This window comes from Betta splendens, chromosome 15, assembly GCF_900634795.4.
Source record: "Betta splendens chromosome 15, fBetSpl5.4, whole genome shotgun sequence".
In the NCBI taxonomy this organism is placed as follows: domain Eukaryota; kingdom Metazoa; phylum Chordata; class Actinopteri; order Anabantiformes; family Osphronemidae; genus Betta; species Betta splendens.
Window position 1 is genome coordinate 5,983,552 of NC_040895.2, and position 22,252 is coordinate 6,005,803.

A 22,252-nucleotide genomic window follows, 5' to 3' on the forward strand; every position below is an offset into this window, starting at 1 on the left:
GTGTGTGTGTGTGTGTGCATGCATGCATGTGTGTGTGCGTCTGTGTGTGCGTGCGTGCGTGTCCACAGGAGAACGTGTCTCTGGCCGACATCCTCTCCCTGCGGGACAGCTGTCTGTCTGAGGAGGAGGTGGTGGGCGGTGTGTGTGCAGATTGGCGCCGTGGCCCTGCAGAGCATCAGGCCCTCCCACCTCTTCCACACCCTGTGCATCCACCAGACACTCTGGCCTTCAACGCCCATGGGAACATTGCTTCATGAGCAGCTCAGTGGTGAGTTACAGCATCGTATCCTTCGGTTTAAAGCATGTTTTTATATTTATGGTTGTCTGCATTATATTTTATACATTGTTGTCTGTTTTGTAATATGAATAAATGACCACACACTGCACAGTTTTAACTGTGAGGCTTCCACTTAGTAACAGGTTGTGAAGTGCTACGTTTGACTCCAAGAGGTGCTTGTCTGTGATTTGCTACACTAACCTCTATCAGTTTTAATTTGCAAATTTCTGCTTTTAAAAATGCCTATGATGTGTTTCACTGGACCTGCAACGCTTCAAAAAGTTCTGCAGGTCTGCTCACATTAGAGGCAGACATATTTCCCCCTCACACTACCAAAGCAAACTGGAATTATTCATTAAGGAGTTATTCTTTTTTCCTCTTTACTTTGTAATCCTCGTCTTTCTCTCTCTCTCTCTTGTTCTCATTCTCGCTCTCGTTCTCCTCTCCTTCACTCTTTGGTCTTATCTCTCTCTCCCCCCATACGTGAATACCCGTGCACTGGTTCCATGCGCTGGTGCCAAGCGCTAAAAAACTTGATGAGCATCGATTGGAATCAAGCGTAGCCGGAGGGGTCGTCGTTGTGGCAACAGCTTGTGCAGCCAATCGGTAGTCGACCGGCGGCGCGCTTCTCTCTCTCTCGCACGCACACGCTCAGAGCATCAACTCACAAACACAACCGCAGAGAGCATGATGTCTTTTTAAAGGGCCGCGTTCGTTTCTTCACCTCCACACTGTTCCGTCCGTAGCGGAGCTGCTATGAAACGATCCTCTTCAGCCTCATTTGTTTTCATCCTTTGCTGGATTGTGTCCGGCCCAGCAGCTGCTAATGCTGAACGCAGCATCTCCTTTACTTTTAATTACACCACTCCATGCTCCGCTTTCGGGTTTCCCCATTGATTTAATTCAACTCAACTCTTTTGTGTGCGATAGGTTTTTAAGCTGACGCGCGGCTCGCCGGCCGCTCCCACGCCAACGCGCGCCCCCATTATTGCGGCGACCTTGAGGGCCGCGGTGATGGATCTCTGTGAGAACAGCTGCCGCCACCACCGCTCGTCAATAGGTTTCATTTGGGATAATTAATTGCTGCTGTAATAACAGGAAGGCCGTTGTGCGGGGCTGTGGGCGAAGCGGGCGGCGTTGCCATCACCAGCCCGAGCAACAAAATGTCCTCTAATGGTTTTTATGCAACGATGACTAAGAAAACCTGCCTAAAATTCCCACAAGGTTTAGCACCGCAAGCTGTTCCATTTATGATAAAACGAGACCTGCTGCGCTCGCTGGGAAATACAGTCGGCCTCATTTGGAGATGGAGCATGTTGAATGCTTGATACGGCTCTGCTAATGCTACCTGTTGTGCTAAACCGCTGTAGGCACATGTGACTCACCAAGCTCTCACCGTCGCCCCGGAGGCAACTGCGTCACTGACAACCAATGTCTTTCCTTTTATTTACTGGGTGACATTTCTTCCCGACCTCAAGGACTTTTAATGTCTCGTCTGTTTTTTTCTCTACACGTGTCGTTCCGTCTTTGTCTTCGCTTGTCAACATTTTCTGGCAGGAGACGAGAAGGGATATGAGCAAAGGAAATAGGAGAGGAAGGGGAGCAAATGAAGAGATGGGAGGGAGGATGGGAAGGAAGTAAAACGGGAGGTGATTAAAGGGATTGGATGGAAAGAGATTAGATATGAACGAAGGAAGGAGAGAAAGAGAGAGAGAGAGGAGGTTAACCTTCATGACATGAAAAGAGTATAGGAGATACAAAAGGGTATGAAGGTAAGGATAGAAGGAAACAAGAAAAGGACAGAAGATGAAAAAGATGAAAGGTGAAAGAAAAAGACATAGAAGTGGGAGTAAGGAAGACAGAGAGTAACAGGAAAGTAAAGCAAAAGGAGAGGAGGAACGGTGAGAGATGAAAAATAGAAGTAGTCAATAATACTAAGAGAAAGGACAGAGCAGATGGAAAAAGGAGGAAAAGGAGTGTGGAGAAAAGGAGTGCAGGAGGAACGAAAAGAAGAAAAAGAAGGGAGCAGTGCCAAGGAAAGGAGTTTAAAGTAGAGACAAACAGGTTATAAGACATAAAAAGGCCAACGTAGAGTGGAGAGTAAGTCGGAGGAGACAGGAAAGGAGGGAGAAGAATAATGGAGATGAGCCTGAACGCACCTGGGAGCCGATCTCTTAAGTCTAGGAGACAAACCCAGATGTGTCATGACCCACTTTCCTTCCTGTCTCTTCATTCTGTACCTCTGCCTCTCGTGCCCTAAGTCCGTGTGTACAGTTTGTGTGTGTGTGTGCGTGCGTGCCTGTGTTTGCGCGCTCTCTTTGCACCGATGACACTGTGATGTATGGTTTCTCACACGGGCCCAACGGAGCGGCTCATTGGGATGTTTTTGATCCACAGACGATCCTGAAGGCTCCTTCGTACCCCCCGAGTTTGACAACACAGGCAGCACGTTCGAGGTGAGGCGGTTTATGGATTCTAATCTGGTCCCCGCTGCATGACGTCCCCTCGGTCCGCTACGGTACACAGACACAGGAGGAGGACGGGGCCAGTGCTGCTCGTTCTGTTTCATCACCTAAACGTCCTCTCTCCCTCTGCCGCCTCCGTCTGACTGTGTGAAGCAAAGGAAAAGCCAGAAGAAACACAGTCTAGTCATCAAGATCTAGATCTCACACTTCAATCTAGGGCACATATTATATTCATTTTATTCTTGACAAAGGAATAACTTATATAACTTAACATATAAGAATCAATTTGACAGTGACTTATTACACACATCATGGCTTAATGGGAGAGCAGTTGCCTTAACGAGATGGTCATTGTGGGCTTATTTGTTTTAATTAAGTTAACTCAATATGCCTGCGACCCTTAAGAGGAAAAGCACTTAGAATGATAAATGGATGACTGCATGGGGAGTTCAGGATGTGGCACAGCTGATTAATAAACACCTTTTGTTTTTACCTACAAGAGGAAACAGGATCAAGTGGACATATTTCTCCATTGCAAGCACACAGATCAGAAAGGAAAGATCCTTTTGAGTCACTTTAGTGTATTTACATTCAATGTGCAGCAGAACTTCTAAATTCCTCCACCCCTTGTGTTTTTCTCCAGAGACATTACGCACGACCACAGTCGGAGCGTAAGACAAACAGGATCGGAGGCCGGCTGAGTGTTTTCTCTTCTATTTTTGTGAGCCACACTGGGCTGCACATGTGCTGACCACATAAGTATAGGCACAGTCCACTTCAGATGGAGGAAGTGATCATTATGTTTGGGATGTGAAGTCAAACGCACCCGTTTCAGTCGGCTGCAGCCTCCTTCATCGGCCGTCAGTGAAGTAGATCAAAACCAAAGCTGTGTCTTAAATGTGTACAATACGTCACAGGACTGAGAGCATCCTGTGGAGTTGCTTCAGTGTTTCTCTTCAGCCACTCGTAGATCTAGATCTCCGCTATTAACTCGAATTAACTCACAGCTCAACCTTTATTCTCATCTGTCCCCGTTTTTCAGGGCCACGTTTATTCCCTGGGTTCGACGCTTTCCGCCGCGCTGACCTTTGTCATCGAGCCGGAGCTGGAGGCTGAGCTGGGAGAGGAGATGCAGAAGCTGCTGGAGCAGATGCAGGAGGAGAATCCTGAGAACAGGCCGCTGCTGCAGGTACAAAGCCAGCTTTGACCCTCAATCGTTTTTAAATGACATGGTCGGACTATCTATAGGCTCAGGTTTGGTTGGGAGTGACTGTACATCTAAATGTCCATCTACAGTCATGTGGACCTTTGATGGACTGGTGCTTTGTCCACTATGGACCTCGCCTCACACTCACACTAGTTTTGGAATTCTTTATCAGCAGCCTGTAAATCTGCATAAAGATACTTGTTTAGTGTGTTACTTTAAGTTTCACAAGGAAAAAGGAATTTGTCAAAGGCCCAATTATGAAGCTAGCACACATATACTGTGGAAGCGTACAGAGAGAGACAGTGATGAATCAAAGTGACAAAAACCAGCTCCTGCGCACGGTTCCCTCCTTAGATGCCAAGCAAGAAGCCATCCATAAAACACGCGGAGGCAAGTGGGTGAAGGGAAAAGCTACAGATAAAACCAGACACTGCCTCGTGTTCCCATTGGTTCATGTCCTTGTGGTAAATGTCCCTCATGTCTTGGTTGACTCTGCAGGACATCTTGTCTCTGGCCGCAGCGCGTCTGTCTAATACCTCCTCCACCGCCGTGTGCCGCAAACTGTCGTCCGTCGGCCGCCGGGTGCTTTCCATCGAGTCGGTTTCGAACGCTCAAGGTGATTTCATCGACTGTCTCCGTGGAAACGCCTCCGCTGTGACTCCTCCCAGCGCCAACTGCTGCCTTTGTATGTGCACGCAGATGGACAGGCCTGCTCCTGGGAGGCCAGGTGGCAGCATCCCAAGCCCAGACGCCCGGCGAAGAGACTGAGCTCGGACGACGGCAGCAACCGCGTGCGCGGCGACAGTCCGGTCAGGGCTAATGGCCTTTCCAGGCAGCAGGTGAGGGACCGTGAGGGAACGGATGCTGAGACTAGAACCCAGGATGTACAGCACACAGACCAGTGAGCTGTGCTGCCTATTGACCGAGAACAGCAAAGCAGCTCTTATGGCCCTAACTGAAACTCTATAGCAACTTCCTGGATTCTCTTACACCCAAGACATATTACTGCGGGATAGTTCTATTCCAGCCAAGGGCCCGTTTTGCTAAAGGGAAGGTTCCCATTTTCCATCCAGAACTTCAGCGGTTGTTCACATTTTGGCACATACTGATGTTACTTTCAGTCATTCTGGTTTATGACCAGGCTCAGAGAATTGTTGGTTGCGCCACAACGGCCAGCTGGGCTTTGTGGTTATTAATATAATTATAATCATTATTTTTGCATTTGCTGCCGCTGATACAAAAGACTGTACACATGATTTCGCCTGCAGTTATGCGGGGCCTGGGATTCCTCCCTCTGGGCTGAGGATTTGGTCGGCGGTGGGGGAGACGGCATGATCCTGGCAGATGAGATGGACTTCACCTCTCACGGCAGCTCCCCAGTGAGGCGGAGGACTCAGCAGAGGCTCAACAGGGTCAGGGGCGCCCTGAACCGCTCCTGCTCGGTCCCGGACTCCAACAACCCGCCCTCCACCCCCCCCCCGACGCACGGAGACATCAGCGTGCCTGTGAGCGACCTCACCGAGATCGGAGCGGACGAACACAGCGGCGCGTGGAGCGACAGGTTTCAGAGGCTCGATCGCGGGTGGTCCTGCGACTCGTACCCGCGCAGCAGCTCCGAGGGCTACGGGAGCGCGAGTGCGGAAAACCAGGCGACGCAAGTCGAGTATGATCCGGCAGAAACTTCATGCAGCGAAGAAGCAAACATCGAACTGGGCGCTGAAAACGGGTCGGAGCACTGCGTTCAGGATTTAGTATCTTCCTGTGCATCCTGTCAGGACCTGGAAGCAAAGCAGGACTCGTCCGAGGACCAGAGCCCACTGAATCACAGCCTCTACATTCCTAATAACCACATGACCAAAAGCATGCTGTGCCTGAATGAGGAATCTCAGGATGAGGTGAGCTGGTGCCAGACAGTCCTCACATCAACGTCTGTGTTACATCACTGTCCACTGGAGAGTTGGCTTTTGCCAGAAAGAACACATGTGAAAAGGGAAGATTGAAATGTAAAAAGGCTCATGAAGTATGGAGTCAGTTTAGAAATGAAAACATTGTGCCTCAGATTTGGTTTGTGGTAGGAACATCTTTCTAGTATTTCACCACCAATGCTGTGCAGTAGTTTGTGTAAAGCTAATACACTGAACTGCACGGATACACGCAGAACTGTATGATATAACAGTTTTGTTAGCCAAGGACAGTGTTTCTCATCTGTAAGCAAAGTAAAGTGAAGCAAAGCAAACTCACAGTGCAGAATTTGATGGATGGATGGATGGATGGATGGATGGATGGATGGATGGATGGATGGATGGATGGATGGATGGATGGATGGATGGATAGATAGATAGATAGATAGATAGATAGATAGATAGATAGATAGATAGATAGATAGATAGATAGATAGATAGATAGATAGATAGATAGATAGATAGATAGATAGATAGATAGATAGATAGATAGATAGATAGATAGATAGATAGATAGATAGATAGATAGATAGAATGATGGATGGATGGATGGATGGATGGATGGATGGATGGATGGATGGATGGATGTCCAGCACACGTCACAAGTTATTTTATGTCTATATATCTAATGAACATTCTAATTATGTAAAACCTTTACATCTTATTATTACATTAATAACTTGACCATAATTTTTATATTCTCTCCTATAAATGGACACTGTCATGGTTACAATCTTCAAGACGCCACTAAAATGAATTGTTAAATACACCCAGTGTAGAACATGTGTCGCGCTGGATGTGCACACGGCATTTTCCTGAAAGCACCGGGTAGAGGAGGCCGTGTGCGGCCCGAAGAGGCTCAGTGACGGTTGTTCTACGAGAGCGAAGGGACTCGCTGGGTTACGTAACAGTTTCAGGGGGAAGCGCTCGCTCTCTGAGCGACTGAGTAATCACAAGCCAAATGGGCCAACGTGACGCATGGAGACAAATCGTTGCCGAGGGTTGAAACATTCAAATATAGATTTAGGGGATGTCAAGTGAGGGATTACTTCAGTTTGAGTTAATTAGGCCTTCTGGGATATCTGAAGCCTGACGTCTTTCCAAACGCGCGTTTGTTCTTTGTTTCCCATCCAGTGGATCTCTCTCAGAGACTTACTGGCTCGGTGTGGGCGGAGGCTGATGATTAACGAGCTGTGGGCTCTGTGTTATACCTGCTTGTCCTCGCTGCAGACTTACATTGACTTTCCAGGTGATTTTGCCCATCTTCATTATTTATTTTCTCCAAGAACCAGCTATTACACTGATGATGCCACATGCACAGGGTTGTTGTTTTTTTCTGGTCACTGTTCTCCCTGCTTTGTTCTCGTTTCAGCCTATTTATGCCTGGACACGGTGTACGTGGGCTGTGAGGGAGAAGTGATCTTCCTGAAACCTAAACGCTTGGGTAGGTTACTCTAACGTGGAAGTACGTTATTGAGCATGCACTCATTGGTGACTTTAATGACTGTTTTTCACCAATCCTTGCAGGATCCCGAGAGGATTTTTTTCTCGCACCCGAGTATCAAGAACACAGAATTGTCACTGAGAAGGTCTGTGTGTGTGTTTATTGATAATCTGCTTGGTTTGTAGCGTGTAGCCCTCATTCACTCGCCTCTGTACCGACTCAGGTCTGCGTTTATGGAGTCGCTGCTATTCTCTGGGCTGCAGCCAAGTTTGGTTTATCACCAAATCAAAAGCTGGCCATGCCTCGCAAGCTGAAGAGGCTCCTCCTGGAAATGGCGAAGAGGACGCCTATTGAGAGACCCACAATTGTCGCGGCCAAGAAGGTATTGCTGCTGCTGTAGCGTCTTGGATTGTTACTTCCATTTGGACACAGTTTATTGGGTTCTGTCCTGCTCTGTGACCTGTTCTCTGCTCATTCCTTAAACATGGATTTCATTATTACACACTCCACACACTCGTGTTTTACCAGACACAGATTCCCTGCAATTTGCAGTTCCCTACTGCAGTCGGCTAAAATTGATGTTTACGTGACTTCAGCCAACCCATCACTTTTCCCAGTAGACAGTGCCCACTGAGCTGTGTGCGTTGCTCCTCTCTGTCTATCCTAGTCTCTGCTCTCCCTCATAACAGTAGATTACACAGTCATGTATGTACTGTATATAATAACATTCCTTTAGGGAAGCTCAGTGGAATGTTCTCAGACAGTATTCATTGGAATTGAGAAATGGATGAATGCAAAAGTTTTAAGAAATACTGTTTTAGCAGATTTTTTTATGTAAACCTGATGTGGTTCATTTTTATTTATGAGTAATGATTATTAGGGGTTTTTGTGGTGACATGACTGGGAATCACAATGACTTAGTTGTCACTGGCTTGTTTTATTTTCTTATTCTGCCTTTGATTCTGTTAAATGCTTTGAAGGGCATTTATATAAGGCCTACAAATAAAATACCATTCAATTCTACATATTATGTGAACGTAGACTTGTAGACGTGAAAAGTACAGTTTGAGGAAGTGCTTCGTCATTTGGTCAGAAAAGTCTTAGTTTTGCTTCTTATGCTGTCAGTCATTTTGAAGGAATCTTTTCCAAATACAGAACGTCTTAGTTTTATTCAAGCTTTTTGGTTTCAGGGTCAGATGAGTTGTGACATTCCTGGCGTTTGTCTCGGTGTGAAGCGCTAACACACTTTGTCATGTGGGTTTTTGCTCCAGAGCTGCCGTGATTACTTATCACACCAAGGGACTAGTGCTGAGACGGTCTGGAACGACCTCATCGGCAGAGTTCACCCGGTAAAGGTTTCACCGCACACACGATTACATATGATCGTCACAGTCGCTTGTTTCTGTCTGGTCTGTGCCTGTTTGATGCCACTGTACTGAATCCATCCTGTTTTCCCTCAGCCAGCCTCGAAATGTAGCGATGCGGAAGATTTGAGAGCAGTTGAAACTCCTCCAAGTTTATGTGAAAAGCCTCCAGTAAACAGTGGTAGGAGAGCTTCACTTTACTACAGACGCCCCTCATGCAAGATACTGACGAATGGCAAATTAAAGGCAAATCTAACCAAAAGGAGACTTACACTCAAAATATAATCATGCCTAAAATTTGGACTTTGGTAATTTAATCACATAAATACTAGGTAAGAGGTGACATTTAATTTAAAGTTGATCAGTTAGATTAGAGTTACGCCTCCGGAGCTTGTGTGAAGTTTCTCACTTACAGATCTGGTGGGATCAATGAGGTTTGAACCTACAACCTCCTGGTTTCTGGCACTATACAAACTGAGCCACCAGAGGGCTAATGCTAGCTAATGTAATGTGAATATAATATAATATTTCAAATGATAAATATAAGTTATAATATGTAAGGTTGATTGCTTATATATTGGTTATACAGTTTATACTGTATTCCTACTGCTTATCCAATAAAGTACCACCTCCTTGATTGATAAAGTGGTTCAGTTGGTAAAGCTTAGTCTGGTAAGTAAAGGGTTGTCACTTCAAACCTAATTTGCTCCATTAGAAAATAAAGTTTTTTTCAGTTATCGCATAATTATAAACTGATGAAATAGTTAGTTATTATGAAATTCCTCATTACCTGTACATCAGGTATTTGAACAAAACACAAGCTTTATGTCTAAAAGGCTATTAACGTAATGTAATTTAATTGCATAACCTGTGCCAACTAATGCTCAACCTGTTTCATAGATTTAGAAGTAAAGGTTACTTGATTTTTTTTACACATATTATATTTGTTTGAGCATATTTGCGTTATGTTCATTAAAAAAAAAACAATCATTTGAAATCCTACTTTTCATATATAATACTTAAAAATCATAAATATGTTTTGTTAGGGGAAAGAATCGTTTCAGGCAGATGAGTCATGAGTCATTTTATGTTGTTTCCTTTCATTTGTCACGTCTTTGAAGTCAGTTTTCCTTCAAATGTCCACTGTATTCTACAGTAAGTATGTCATCTATTGGGAAGATCCTGCCAGTGAGTTATCGTCCTACTAATGCAGGTTTTAGAAGACGATCGTGGCTTTAATCTAGATGATGTCGAAGAAGCAGGTCTTCTTAATATTTGACACACTTGGTGCAGTGCATGAGACAATATCCCCGATATTGTAACTGGCCTTGTTGTAACTGGGCGTAGGCTTTGTGCCCATGGCCACTGAGAGCCGACTGGCTCCTGTGCCTGGCCCTGTTCCCCACAGCTACCCAGTCAGCAGGGACGCCCAGCTCCCCGATGCCTTCACGTCCACCTCCACACACTTCAGCCCCATCGTCCTGACCAGTGAAGCAGGAGAGAGCCACAACATCGGAGCCGTCATCGACGGGTACGATGTTCCAGGGAGAGAGGTGGATCGCTGCAAAGCAACTCTACATGTCCTTCAAATGAGAGCGTTAATGAGGGCTGTTCTGGTTTTATAGGACCCTGGATGAATTCCTTAAAAGCTGTGACCACAAGGAAGGGCTGGATCTCCATTACACGCCAGCCTCCAAACAGACCTACCCTTCGCAGCCTGACCCTGATCTCCATCTCCATGCACAGAAGTCGCCCGTCCATCAGACAGTTGTAGCCACAGTTTCCAGCTCTGCTTCTACTTTTCCTGATGTGTCCCATCTGGAGGTGTCTCTTTCACAGCCGTTGTCTTTTAACCTCAATGGCTGCAGCGTTTTCAACAATTACCTTTTTCGCCAGAATCCTTCAACAGGGCGCCTTTCTTTGGTGCCGGTGCAGGTCCGGGCTCCCGACTTTCTTCCTGGGTTGGACATTAACGTCTCCCTGATTCCGCAGCCTCTGCAGGAACTGATCACAGCCGGACAGAGCACAGGAGGTGCTCGTATGAACTCTCTGAACGAACCCCGAGACTGTAGCCCACCGTTGAGTCCTTTCAGTGACAGAAAGCACAGTGTGTCTGAAGCTCCCGAAGGCGGAACAAATCACAACCTGACACAAAGACTGAGTCGGTCGTCTCCAGTTTGTGTCTCCTCCAAGGTTCTCCCTGCCTTACAGGAGGTGATTGACTTGCTCAAGGGAGAGTTTTCACTCAGTGGGTGTTTGGAAAACAAACAAGAGGACATTTCCATGGGTATGTGTGTTCAGACGGTGTTTAAATATTATATATATAAGTGTATGTTGCTGTGTCAATTTTAAAATGTTGCGTTTGGATGTAGTTACATCCTGAAACCATAACTTTGAAGTACCTTGACAAGGAAGTAGGAAGTCATTACATCAAATTTCCCAGTGTTGAAATATTACATTTATAATTGAGCATTTGTTTTACATGGTTTGTTTTCACTGGATCCATGAAGAACCTTTCCTTGTCTACAGCGAATGTTCCATAATGTTCAGTCACTGTTCTTTAAATGGAATTTTTCTTTTGTCCATCTCATCTTATGTGGAGACTTTTCTTTCTTCTTCTTTCTTCAAGGGGAGTACATCTTCTCCTTGAAGGACCTGGATCACCGCACATTCGCCAGAGTTGTGAAGGAGCGCTTCAGCCATCTGTACTGGGAGGAGGACCTGCTGGGCGTGTTGCACTGCCTGGTCAACCACAGCCCGTCCACACTGTGAGTGGGTCGGGCAGCGAAGCTGTGTTTGGATGACACGGCCTGTAGCTGTTGTCATTGTGACTTAATAGTCACACATCATGCATCTAATCGTTTTTGATCAGAATTAATGGAAACAAAATGTCATTTGAGTTTTATCACCTGCACCTGACGACGTCAACGGGCTGTAGTGGTTTGAGCACAGAACATCTCTGACGCCTTATTTTCACACATCAGAATTCACTTACGTAAGCTTGGTTGACTCATACGAAAAGGAGCAGTTCCATCACATACTTATATAAAGTTACAGAATATCTGCTGGGTATCGTCTCATCTGCCACTGCGGGTCCTATTGGTCACAAAGCGGCCGCGTCTGCCTGCCTGCGTTGAGATATTGAGTTTATTCTTGCGTGGGCTGTGAAGGACAGACGTGCGCCTCCGAACGCTGACCCCTCCTGCTTTGAACCCACCCATGCGCAGCGTTCAGGATGCACTTCATACGTCTCCGTCCGCCCGCGGCTACAATGGTTCCCATGGCGACAGCTTTACAGCACATTCAGATGCCTTTTTGCGTTATTGCCAATATGCTGATGAGGCCTTATGTGTCTTTCTTTATTTACATGGAAGCTACAGAGGAACAGAGTGAAGAGCCCCTCAGTTCTCTCACAGATGTTTATATTCATAATGTCGTGCTCTCTGTGCTCAGGGCAAAATGTGGAGAGACCCTTTAATCTGCTGTGGTGAGAAGAGATACAGTAGTGTGTGTTTGCTCTATGGCTGTGTGTGAATAGAGGCAGTCACTGAACTGGCACATGCTTCTTTTATTATAATAACAATTTGCCTATAGGCAAAATCCAATTTTATGCAATAATGTGTATGTGATCTTTAAGTGTTTAAAATATTTTGACAATAAAATTATTTTTCTGTATGAAAGTGTATATTCTTCATATACTTAAGCAGATATCTATTATACTTCACCTTCAGGTGTTAATTGTTGCTGTGTAGCCGTAACGGTCCTGTGCTGATGGCGTGTGCTGTCTCTTCTAACCAGTGCCCCATACTGTGCATCTGATGAGCAGCCTCCATCAAAGGCTGCAGAAAGGGCGACACCCACCCCCCCCCTGGTGGCCGGAGCCTGCAGAGGGAGGGGGGGCGACCGCCTGCGCGGCCGCCTGGATCTGAATGGAAACGTCCACGCGTCCAGTCCCGCTGCCGAGGAGCCTTGGGAAGGATCCGAGGCTCGGTCAGATCCTGGAGGAGACGAGGCCGCGCCCGAAGAGGTGGAGTTGCGGTCGGAGCGTAGTGACCACTGTATCGGCCACGGTAGGACAGACGTTGTTTTTCTCTATTTTTCATGTTTTAATATGTCTTTAACGTGTTTGTATTACTACCTGGTGCATTTTATTGTTGGCGTGGCAGTATTTCGACTCATCATCTCCCATCAGCGCTAGATGTTTGAATGTGTGGTGCTGTTGATTATAAATACTGTCCTTTAAGGATACGAGGTAAAATTCAGGCAGAGCTGCCTCATGGGTTCAACAGTAGACGCATTGTGAAGCGATGACCGCTGCACCTCCAGGACCAGGCTTGGATCTCTGCATGTGACTCAGTCCTTCTCTCTCCCCACATCGACATCCCGTTTTTTTTTTTTGTTTTTTTTTCTGGGTCGAGGCGTGAGCACTGACGGTTCAGACGCAGGGGTCGTGGAGGGAGGAGATCGCTCAGCGGGGGGCGGCCATCAAAGCCCCTCTGAAGCCGGGTGTCCGTGGGGACGAGAGGAAGGACTGACGGGCGCCGGGGCTCAGCAGATGAGCCCGGACTGTTCAGAGGACATGGAGGACGGCGACGCCTTGGCGTCAGAGCGCCTCCTCTCGCCTGGAACCAGAGCTGAGGGACCGGGCCTGGGCCTCGGACCGGCATGGGCCTTGGCTTTCTACGGAGAGGAGTGCTTCGGTCCGGAGGTGGTGCAGTACTCAGTGAACCTGGGGCAGCACACGGGATCTCCATGTCTGGAAGTGAAAGCCCAGGTGGGTTCTTTGAAGCCTTGTGTGAACAAACAGTTCACAATAACAACAATAACCTGTCTCTATGATGATGTACACATTAAAATGTACATGAATTTGTTCAATGTATTCATTCAGAGATTTGCACATATTAGATCTAGATGCCATTTTGCTTTGGTTATAAACTCTACATTAAAACTGCTACACTTTTCGTTCATTATGTATTTTCTGCATGTATTATATATTGTATTATACATAAGTGCTTATTGAATGTGACTTCATTTCCTAAAGTCATCCAGCCCTTCACCAGGTCGAGTTTATGAATCATTTCAGGAATTATTTTCCTCTCTGTAATGAAGTGGGGCCCCGTCGGGCTGTAGGGTAAATAGGACGGGAACATGTGGAGGACTTTAAGATAATTGGCACATTATTCCCCCCAAACTGGATCAGAATATTAATGCGGCCGACTTGGCCCTCAGCAGGGGAAGTAAGTGTCATTTGCAGAGTGATAATAATGGACAGTCCTTGTGTTTGCGCGCTTTGATGGCACCTCTGCTCCTTGGCGAGGCTTCTGCAGACCATAATAACACAACGTCACAGCCGCGCGGCTCTTGCTTGTCGCTTTTTTCACTTCAAAACTGCTGTTGCGTTCTGTGGCGTTGCCCCGTACACACTGGAAAACACCCGGCAGCGGTGTTATTTCAGGGCCGTTGTGTGATTGTGCGATTCCCTCTAACAGGAACTGCAGCAGCAGCTGATAATTGAAACAAGGAACCTGAGGAAAACGAGAAATTTCTACCAGAAGCTGATTCAACAGGAGAGAAAACATAAAGGTTGGGAGAAGATTCACAACCTCTTCTCGTGCATGGAAACGGCATGACCTCCCACCTGTGTAACCATCTGTGCTGTCTGTTAAAGGCTCAGAGAACAGACTCATGGTGTCCAAGCTCAAGTCACAGCTCGACGAGCTCAGATCCAAAGTGCTCTTTTTGGACTCTGTGAGGAGATACTTGGAGGTACTGACGCGAACCTCTTCTTCATCTTCATCTTCGGCTCCGCTGTCGCTCACACCCGCCTCATCAGTCTGTACGTGTGCGTTCTCCAGATTCTGAGCGTGGAGCAGTGGGGTTTGGAGGCCTCGCTGTTGCCTCGCTTGGCCGTCTGCGGCTCTCGGGACCTCCGAGCCTCTGAGGACCCCTCTGTTCTAAGCTTTGGCACCAGCAGAGGCCGGAGCGCTGTTCAGGCCGGGTCTCCTCTGGGCCTCATGGCTCATCTCTACGCCAGGTACAGTCCCTGCTGTGTCGGACACAAAGCGCCTTCTTCTGCCTCCAATGGAGCAATAAAGCGCATCCTTATTATTCAATCCAAACTGGTAATAATGTATATTTTCACAGATTTAGAGAAATGATTATTACTCTTTGTGTCGTATTTCTGCCTGAGTATTTAAGTGCATTGATTCCGTTGCTGCTGGAAACGACATCAACAAACAACAACACAAGGTCACATGTTCTTTTGTCACATGTTCACCGCTCATGCCTTTAGGAAGCCTGCTGAGGCTTCCTTTACAGTCACAGTACCTGAACATACTGTGTTGAGTTTCCACCGGAGACACTTTTTAAATGTCCCAGTAGGTTTACAACAGTGTTCTTCTCCAGAAATGCGGCCATTGAAGGCTACATCCAGCAGTTCCTGTACACCTACCGCTTCTTCTGCTCCCCCGAGCAGTTACTGCAGTTCATAATGGAGAGATTCATCACTTCCGCCAGGTATGTATCATATTTATACAGGCCACAGTATGTATGTGTTTTGTACAGCCTAAAACGTTTCTCTATGAATGTGCAGTGGTTCTTTTTTCTGACGCCAGGGAAGGCGCAGACATGTCAGCAGACAGTGAAAAGATCTTCCATCGCAGCTTAGACCTGCTCTGCTTCTGGATAACAGACTGTAAGAGTGTGGACTTCCCACCAAAGTCCAGGCTGACGGAGCTGTTGGAAAACTTCCTCACCACCGAGGTGCGTGACCCCTGTGGGTCCACACGTTGCGGCGGCTGTTGCTGAACACGCTCACGCCAGTTTCCTGGTTCGCTTGGTCCGGTCGTGTCCGCAGGTGATTCCCGTAGACGCGCGCGGGGACAAACTTCTCGCCGCGCTCCACAGCCCTTTGCGTTGTGTTTGGAGCGAGGAACAGAGCGAATCTGCGTGCTTGCATTCATCTCCCGAGGAGCTCGGAAGAAAGGTTGCGATCATAATTCCCTTTAGAATCACAGCTTAGCTGTAAAATCAAGGTTTATGTTTATAAAGCACGTCCCCAGTGTCCTTGCATCATTTCACCCCCATTTCAAGTGCATCTCTATATATTCCAGTGGAGGATCTCCAAAGTGGTGGAGCCGCCTGTGTCAGTGCACAAAGACAAAGCCTTCTCCGTAGCTGCGGCGCTGCCTGTGCCCTGCTACGGCTCCCTGCTGGGAGACCTGCACAGTGAGGAGCGACGGCCCTTCAGCCAACATGAAGCCAGCTCACAGCACGTCGCCCAGCAGCTCACCCTCCTGCAGCAGGTGGAGCAGGCCTCTCCGGCCAGTCGTCTTGTTGTAGTTCCTTTACGCCACTAGAGGGAGCCATGTCTCTGTTCATGCAAAGCAAGGCTCACGATTCTTTTGTTATGCAGGAAATGTTCCAGGGATGTCATCCAGTGCACTTTCTGAACTCCAGAGTTCGAGGAATCGGGGACAAGGTCTCAACCCTAAACAAGTGAGTCCTGTTGTAGCCTAAACAGAGAATCAACATGTAAAGTAACCAGTGCTGACATCCATCCAGCCACAGGCTCCAGTAGTGACTCTGAATATGATTCACTGTGTTTTTATTACATGTGTTCACACATGTGGTTAAAGTGGCTTAGGAATGTTAGGAAACCAACGGACTGATGAAAATAAGACAATCAAACATTACTGTGGTTTAACAGAATTATAGAGTAAAATTAACTTTGTTCAGGTTTAATTATATAGCTTAAAATAAAAACCAAAGTCACTTAAAGTCAAGGCACTTGTATGAGTTAATAATGTTTGGAATACGACTATATCAATGGGTTTATATGGAAACCCCAATAGGATGCTCTAAAAGAAATGTGAAATTTAATTTTTAATATTTAAAAAGTTTAGACCTCACATGATGTAACCGTCACATCTTTAGCAAAGTAACAAGTTTCCTCCCCTTGTTCTCCCTGAAGCAGGAACGTGTCCTGCCACATCTTACCAGCAGGGGGCAGCAGTGGGCTCGGGTGCGAGGGCACGCCGTCAGACAGCTCCCTCCAGCAGCTGCTCACATATGCTGAGAGCGTCACTAACTGGATCTCGACTGAAATAATCATCTGCGACTCCATCAAGGTGAGACGCAACTCGTGAGAGTGTGAGGGCTTTGATTAATCATCAGAGGTCACTGAGGGCGTATTGTTCTGTTTCTGCTCTGTGGTTGGATTTGTTATAAACACAAGGAAGGGTTGAAAGCTTTATTGTTTGTCCTTCAGCTACTTCCTAGTTCTTCACATAGGCACTACAATATGATAAGATGCATTATTCAGGGTTTGTGCGCTGTTTAAATTAACATAAAAACTCAAGCCGCTCTCTGCTCTAACAGCTGAACTGCTGTCATTGTTTCGCTCAGACCTCCCAGACTCACTCATTGCCTCCAGGGCTTTAATTGCACAGCAGTCGTGTGATTTTGTTCTTGTTGCAAATGCTCTCTCTCTCCCCGCCTCCCGCAGGCACAAGTGGCTCTGCTGACCAAGTACCTGTGGATAGGCAAACACTGCTACGAGTCCAGGAACTTCGCCACCGCCATGCAGGTCCTCGGAGGCCTGGACAACGGGATTGTCAGGCAGCTACCAGTACGGCCGCGTCTTCTAGACGAACTCCGCTCAGAGTCTGTGTGCTTGCGTGCAATAAGTCCAGTGCCCTCAGGCTAAATGTTTTCTTCAGCTGTGACAGAACTGTGCTGGTGTTTAATTAGTTTGACAAATGAGAAATTAGCATTAATGCATTCAAATAAGATGTGGAAAATGGGAGAGCTGCAAGAAAGAATGTGGCCCATGAAAAGAAGTAATTAAAAAAACATATTTCCATGCAATTTACATATATTTTATCATAAAGGCAGGTTGTATTCATTGACTCGGGCGTTGCTTTAAAGCCGCGGTATAATTAGTCTTCATTTTACAGCTACTAAATAAAACTCCATCTCCTCTGTTTGCCGTCAGGCTTGGAAACATCTGTCTTCCAAGGTGTGCGAGATCCTGCAGGAGCTGCGAGCCGTGCAGGTGCGTGTGTGTGTGTGTGTGTGTGTGTGTGTGTGTGTGTGTGTGTGTGTGTGTGTGTGTGTGTGTGTGTGTGCGTGTGTGTGTGTGTGTGTGCGTGCGTGCGTGTGCGTGTTTGTGTGTGTGTGTGTGTGTGTGTGTGTGTGTGTGTGTGTGTGTGTGTGTGTGTGTGTGTGTGTGTGTGTGTGGTGCTGGTCACATATTGTGGAGCGGGGCTGCAGGGCAAACGAATCGATAGAAAAACAGCTTGGAGCAACTGGGCCTGCGCTGTGAGAGCTCACAGCTGGCTCCGCCTCCGAAAGCTCGGCTCAAAGAATCCGACACGTGTGAAGGCCCTCTTTCAGAGCCGCGGTTAAAGAAATAAGAAAGTTTTTTTTGGTCTATTTCATTTAAAGCTACTTTATTTACTGTGCTGGTGAATGCCTTCGCTCCTCAGGTGTTCCTGAAAAGCGATGATCTGTGTCTCATGGGGGCAGAACCGGCGCCGAGGAGGCCCACGCTGCCGTCAGCGCACATCCTGGCCATGCACGTCCAGCAGCTGGAGATCGGGGCCTTCACGTTCACCACAGGGGCCTACAAGTGGACCAAGCTCAGGTGAGGGGAACAGAAACTATATGAAACCATATGACTGCACATCAGACACAGGCACATGAAGCCATGCCATCAGTCAGACCCTTTAATTTGAACATATACACGACTCATATTGGTGCAGGCCTCAGGACTTTGATCATCAGGAGCGTAGAATTTATAGCCTGTTTCTTCAAGATATCAGAAAATCACGTAGGCATCGGTGTAATTGCTGGATTTACATACGATGGGGGGGGCCGAGATAATTCAAGTGTTTTTCCATAGACGCTTCCAGGCACGTAATATTACAGCGCGAGCCGACGGCGGCGCACGGCACCGCGTGGATGAAATGATCTAATTAGTGGCAGCACATCTGCTACGAGCAGCCGCCGGATCAATGAGGAGCAAAGTCCCTCCTCCTTCCAGAGCGCGTGGTCTGAAACCCGGCGTGATGAGAAAGCAGGAGCGTTTCACACCCTTCAGTGTAAAGTTTGTGTGTGTGTCAGTGAAATTGGCCTGATTTGTCTCCGTGGCGACGCAAAACATCAGCGGCTGATTTCATTTGCCGAAAAACGAGCTCTCCGTCCGCATCCCGGGCGCGGACCGGCGCCGGGCGTGTATTTTCCCGCGTCCTTCTCCAATATGGCCGACCAGATGCCGGGGTCACGTACGAGTGGCGGTGCGGTGGCAGCAGTGAACCCGGCCGGCTGGTGGAGGTGCGACAGCAGCAGATGGTGCCCGTGGGACGGGCTTTGATTGGAGGAGAGGCCTGAGCCAGAAGCTGCGAGGCTGCTGCGTGTAGCCAGATGCTGGGGTCAGGAGATGCAGCAGCGAGAGGCAGAGCCACAGCTGCGAGTTACTCGGGTTCTTTTCGAAATCAGGTCACAGGCTAAAAAAAAAAAAATGGGTGTTGAGGTAAAACTGCTTCCTGTTTCCAGGAGAATAGCGAAGGTGGTGAGCCAGGTCCACGCCTTCCAGGAGGCCTCGTTCGCCCACGGCCCGGACCGGGACCTGCAGGCCTACCTCCGGCGCCGCATCGGCCGCCTCGCCGCCGCCGACCTCCGCCTCTCGGTCGCCGACGGCGACGCCGCCTTCCAGCTGACGGGCGAGCGACCCGCGCGGCGGATCCAGGACGCGCTGAGGAGGGTGAGGGCCAACTTCCAGTGACCGCGGCCCAGACGACCTCTGGCGGCCCAGAACAAGGCACCGCCGCCGGGTCGGGCGGCGCCGTGGGGCCCGGGGCCGTGACTCCTCGACCCGCCGGGCGTCCCTGCTGTCACATATTCACCAGTAGTTACGTAACAGCCAGCTGAAACCGTGAACTGGGGTCTGAGGGTGCAGAGTCCATTAAGAACAGGAGCTGGATCCTGCCGCGGTCTGTTGCTCAGTCCAACGCTCACTGTCACCGAATAGACGAACACAGCTTTGTTTTCCACTGGCATCACTGACACGAGAGCTCATGTTTGGACTGAAACAGAACCTGGAGTGCTCCAGATACGGCTGCATCATCTGTGCTCTGCATTTAGTGACTGCACCCGGCTGTGAATGCGTTCGCATGCTGATGTTGAGCACTGCTCCATCAAACGCCTCATCCAGTCTCCTCGTGTCCCGTTAATCTGCCTTTGTTTATTGACTGAAGATTTGCTGAACAATGCACTGATGACATGCTTTGCTGAAACCGCAGCAGACTGTTAGTTCACCAGATGAGGTTTATTGCCGAAGGGATAGCTGACATTGATTCCATTCGCAGCCCAGTGTAGTGTATCATGGACGCTGCGCGGCGAAGGGCGGCGTGTTACCATCACAGAGGACGTAATGAGATTCCGTCTGGCGCCGTTATTGGAGGAACCGTTCCTCTCTGAGACACGTCAGCACCGGACGACGGAGGCGTGAGAGCGGCTGCAGGACTGGACCTGTCCATGTGGCGGAACCGGGTCCCTCACACAGAACCGGCTGTCAACGAGATTAGATCAAGCCATTTATTTAGTGTGTTGTGAAGCAACGAACCAAAACAGGATTAAGAGCTCAAATCATATAATTGGAAGGTAATTAAACACATTTCCTGAAGTATTTATTTTCAAGTACTTGACTTCTATGACTTTATACCTTTGCTCCTCAACATTTCAGAGATCATTGTGCATTTCGTCTGCTCACCTGCATTCCTGTGACAAAACGGCTGCATTTACACATTCAGAGCATTTGATAATAAACATTTTAGAGAAGTTCTGTGTGTCTTTTTACCCAGTCGTGACCCATGAGAAGTTAAAACGCTGAACAGATAAAACTTGGAAAACAAACTCTGCAAATACTGATATTTTTATTTTACAACTTTATAGCTGTTATTAACTATTTATTACAGGTTCTATGCTGCTCTTAAATATTAAATAAGGAGATTTAAAGTAGCTCTTTGTGTAAAGGCCTGGGGAGCTACAGAACAATAATAACCAGACAAGCCTCCCATAAAAGCAGCAATTCAGTATTGATTTGAATATTGTGTGGACTTCAGATCGCTTTGCTGATTTATTCAGCCTCCACGGGACGGGATCAGAATACAGTGCGCTTCTCTCGGACAGACAGCGTCCACGCAGACAGGGCTGAGGAAATAGGCGCAGTGTGAAGGCGGCGTCCCGGGCGCTTTTTATTGTCATCTAACGGGATCAGGGCGCATCTTCAAAGCGGCGGAGATAAAGAGCCACCAGAAGGCTGAAGGGACTCCTGCCATCGCAGCGACAGATCGCCGATAAAGGAGACAACTCGAGACGGCCTCTTATCTGCATTGTCATATAACTAAACGATCAGTTTAGTGGCTTTGTCCCCGAGCGGCTCCACGCAGAGATCTCTCAGCGGGGTCGTAAATCCCACAGGTTGGAGCTGCCAGAACGAAAGTTGCCTCTCAATTTACTTGGCGCCCAGCAGACATGATTTGTAGCGTTGTCAGCGACCACGACAAGACGTATTTCGCTGATACTGCTGCGTATAAATAACATCTGCATTCGCATTCCGACCGTTTTGCGCATTAGCCAATTTAAGGATTACGTGAATTCGGTTGCTTTGTTTGGTCTCTGAGGGTTTTCCTCGCAGCTTGTTTTAGCATATTTACATTTGAACGGACCGACAATCAGGCGTAACTGTGTTGCTACTGTAATACCTTTGATCTGCAATGTTTGAAGCGATTGTGCCAAACGCTGGCTCTGGAGCTGCTGGCGCCAGCGACTCACCGGGATATCAAAGACATGTCAATACTAAAACCACTGACGACTGATTGTTTTCTCCATTTGATGACCCCAAAAGGGTCGAAGCAGTCACAGGAGAGGTTTGGTGAACTCTTAGTCGGAAATAAGTTTTCTTTTGAACTATTCTCTCGCTTTTGGCTACTTTTACGCGTCAAATAAGTATAAGTTTAAAGGTCTGAAGCCGTGTTGCACGTAAAATCTTGATCTCATCATGAAGTGGAAATTTATAGGCACGTGGGACAATGGAAACAGTAACAATAAGAGGAACCAAGTTCTGTTTTAACCATCCGTTTGATAAATTGAAACGCATTATAAGTCATGAATTGTTTATTTTGCCACAAATCACAACAAAAGCATTTTAGTAACGGGGCTCCTTGTTAATATGTGTGGGGATAACGTTGCAGGAAGAGAAGAGAATGACTTAATAAGATTTTGCATCCTGACAAGTTTCGCTCTCGTTCGACTGTGTGGAGCAGCAACATGAAAGCAGGCGACGTCTCCACCTCTACGGGGGATTCAGCTGGAGCCCGGTTTCAGACACATGTATGAGCTTCAGGAGGCTTCTCACAGACTCAGCGGCGCCAAGGCTTCACACACACACACACACACACACACACACACACACACACACACACACACACACACACACACACACACACACACACACACACACAGGATATGT

General features: G+C 47.6%; 1 protein-coding gene across 1 annotated transcript; it reads left to right on the forward strand.

Moving 5' to 3' along the window:
* Positions 1-237: 237 nt before the first annotated feature.
* Positions 238-20,559, forward strand: LOC114841866 (kinase non-catalytic C-lobe domain-containing protein 1-like). The gene is made up of 30 exons (XM_029127061.3): positions 238-268; positions 2,675-2,733; positions 3,785-3,931; positions 4,448-4,565; positions 4,649-4,788; positions 5,218-5,844; positions 7,045-7,159; positions 7,283-7,354; positions 7,438-7,499; positions 7,578-7,736; positions 8,626-8,703; positions 8,815-8,899; positions 10,066-10,249; positions 10,344-11,005; positions 11,348-11,486; positions 12,517-12,788; positions 13,137-13,492; positions 14,208-14,301; positions 14,387-14,484; positions 14,574-14,752; positions 15,124-15,234; positions 15,333-15,480; positions 15,575-15,703; positions 15,831-16,022; positions 16,133-16,215; positions 16,691-16,847; positions 17,225-17,347; positions 17,714-17,773; positions 18,207-18,364; positions 19,276-20,559. Exons 1-30 carry the CDS (start codon positions 238-240, stop codon positions 19,502-19,504), a joined length of 5,067 nt encoding a protein of 1,688 aa, XP_028982894.3. The 3' UTR covers positions 19,505-20,559.
* The last annotated feature ends 1,693 nt before the right edge of the window (positions 20,560-22,252 follow it).

Excerpts from the sequence above, each read along its gene's own strand:
- LOC114841866 (XM_029127061.3), top strand. The coding sequence starts at position 238 with ATGGGAACATTGCTTCATGAGCAGCTCAGTG. Across the intron at positions 10,250-10,343 it reads ATCGGAGCCGTCATCGACGG|GACCCTGGATGAATTCCTTA; the intron begins GTACGATGTTCC and ends CTGGTTTTATAG. Across the intron at positions 16,023-16,132 it reads AGCTCACCCTCCTGCAGCAG|GAAATGTTCCAGGGATGTCA; the intron begins GTGGAGCAGGCC and ends TTTGTTATGCAG.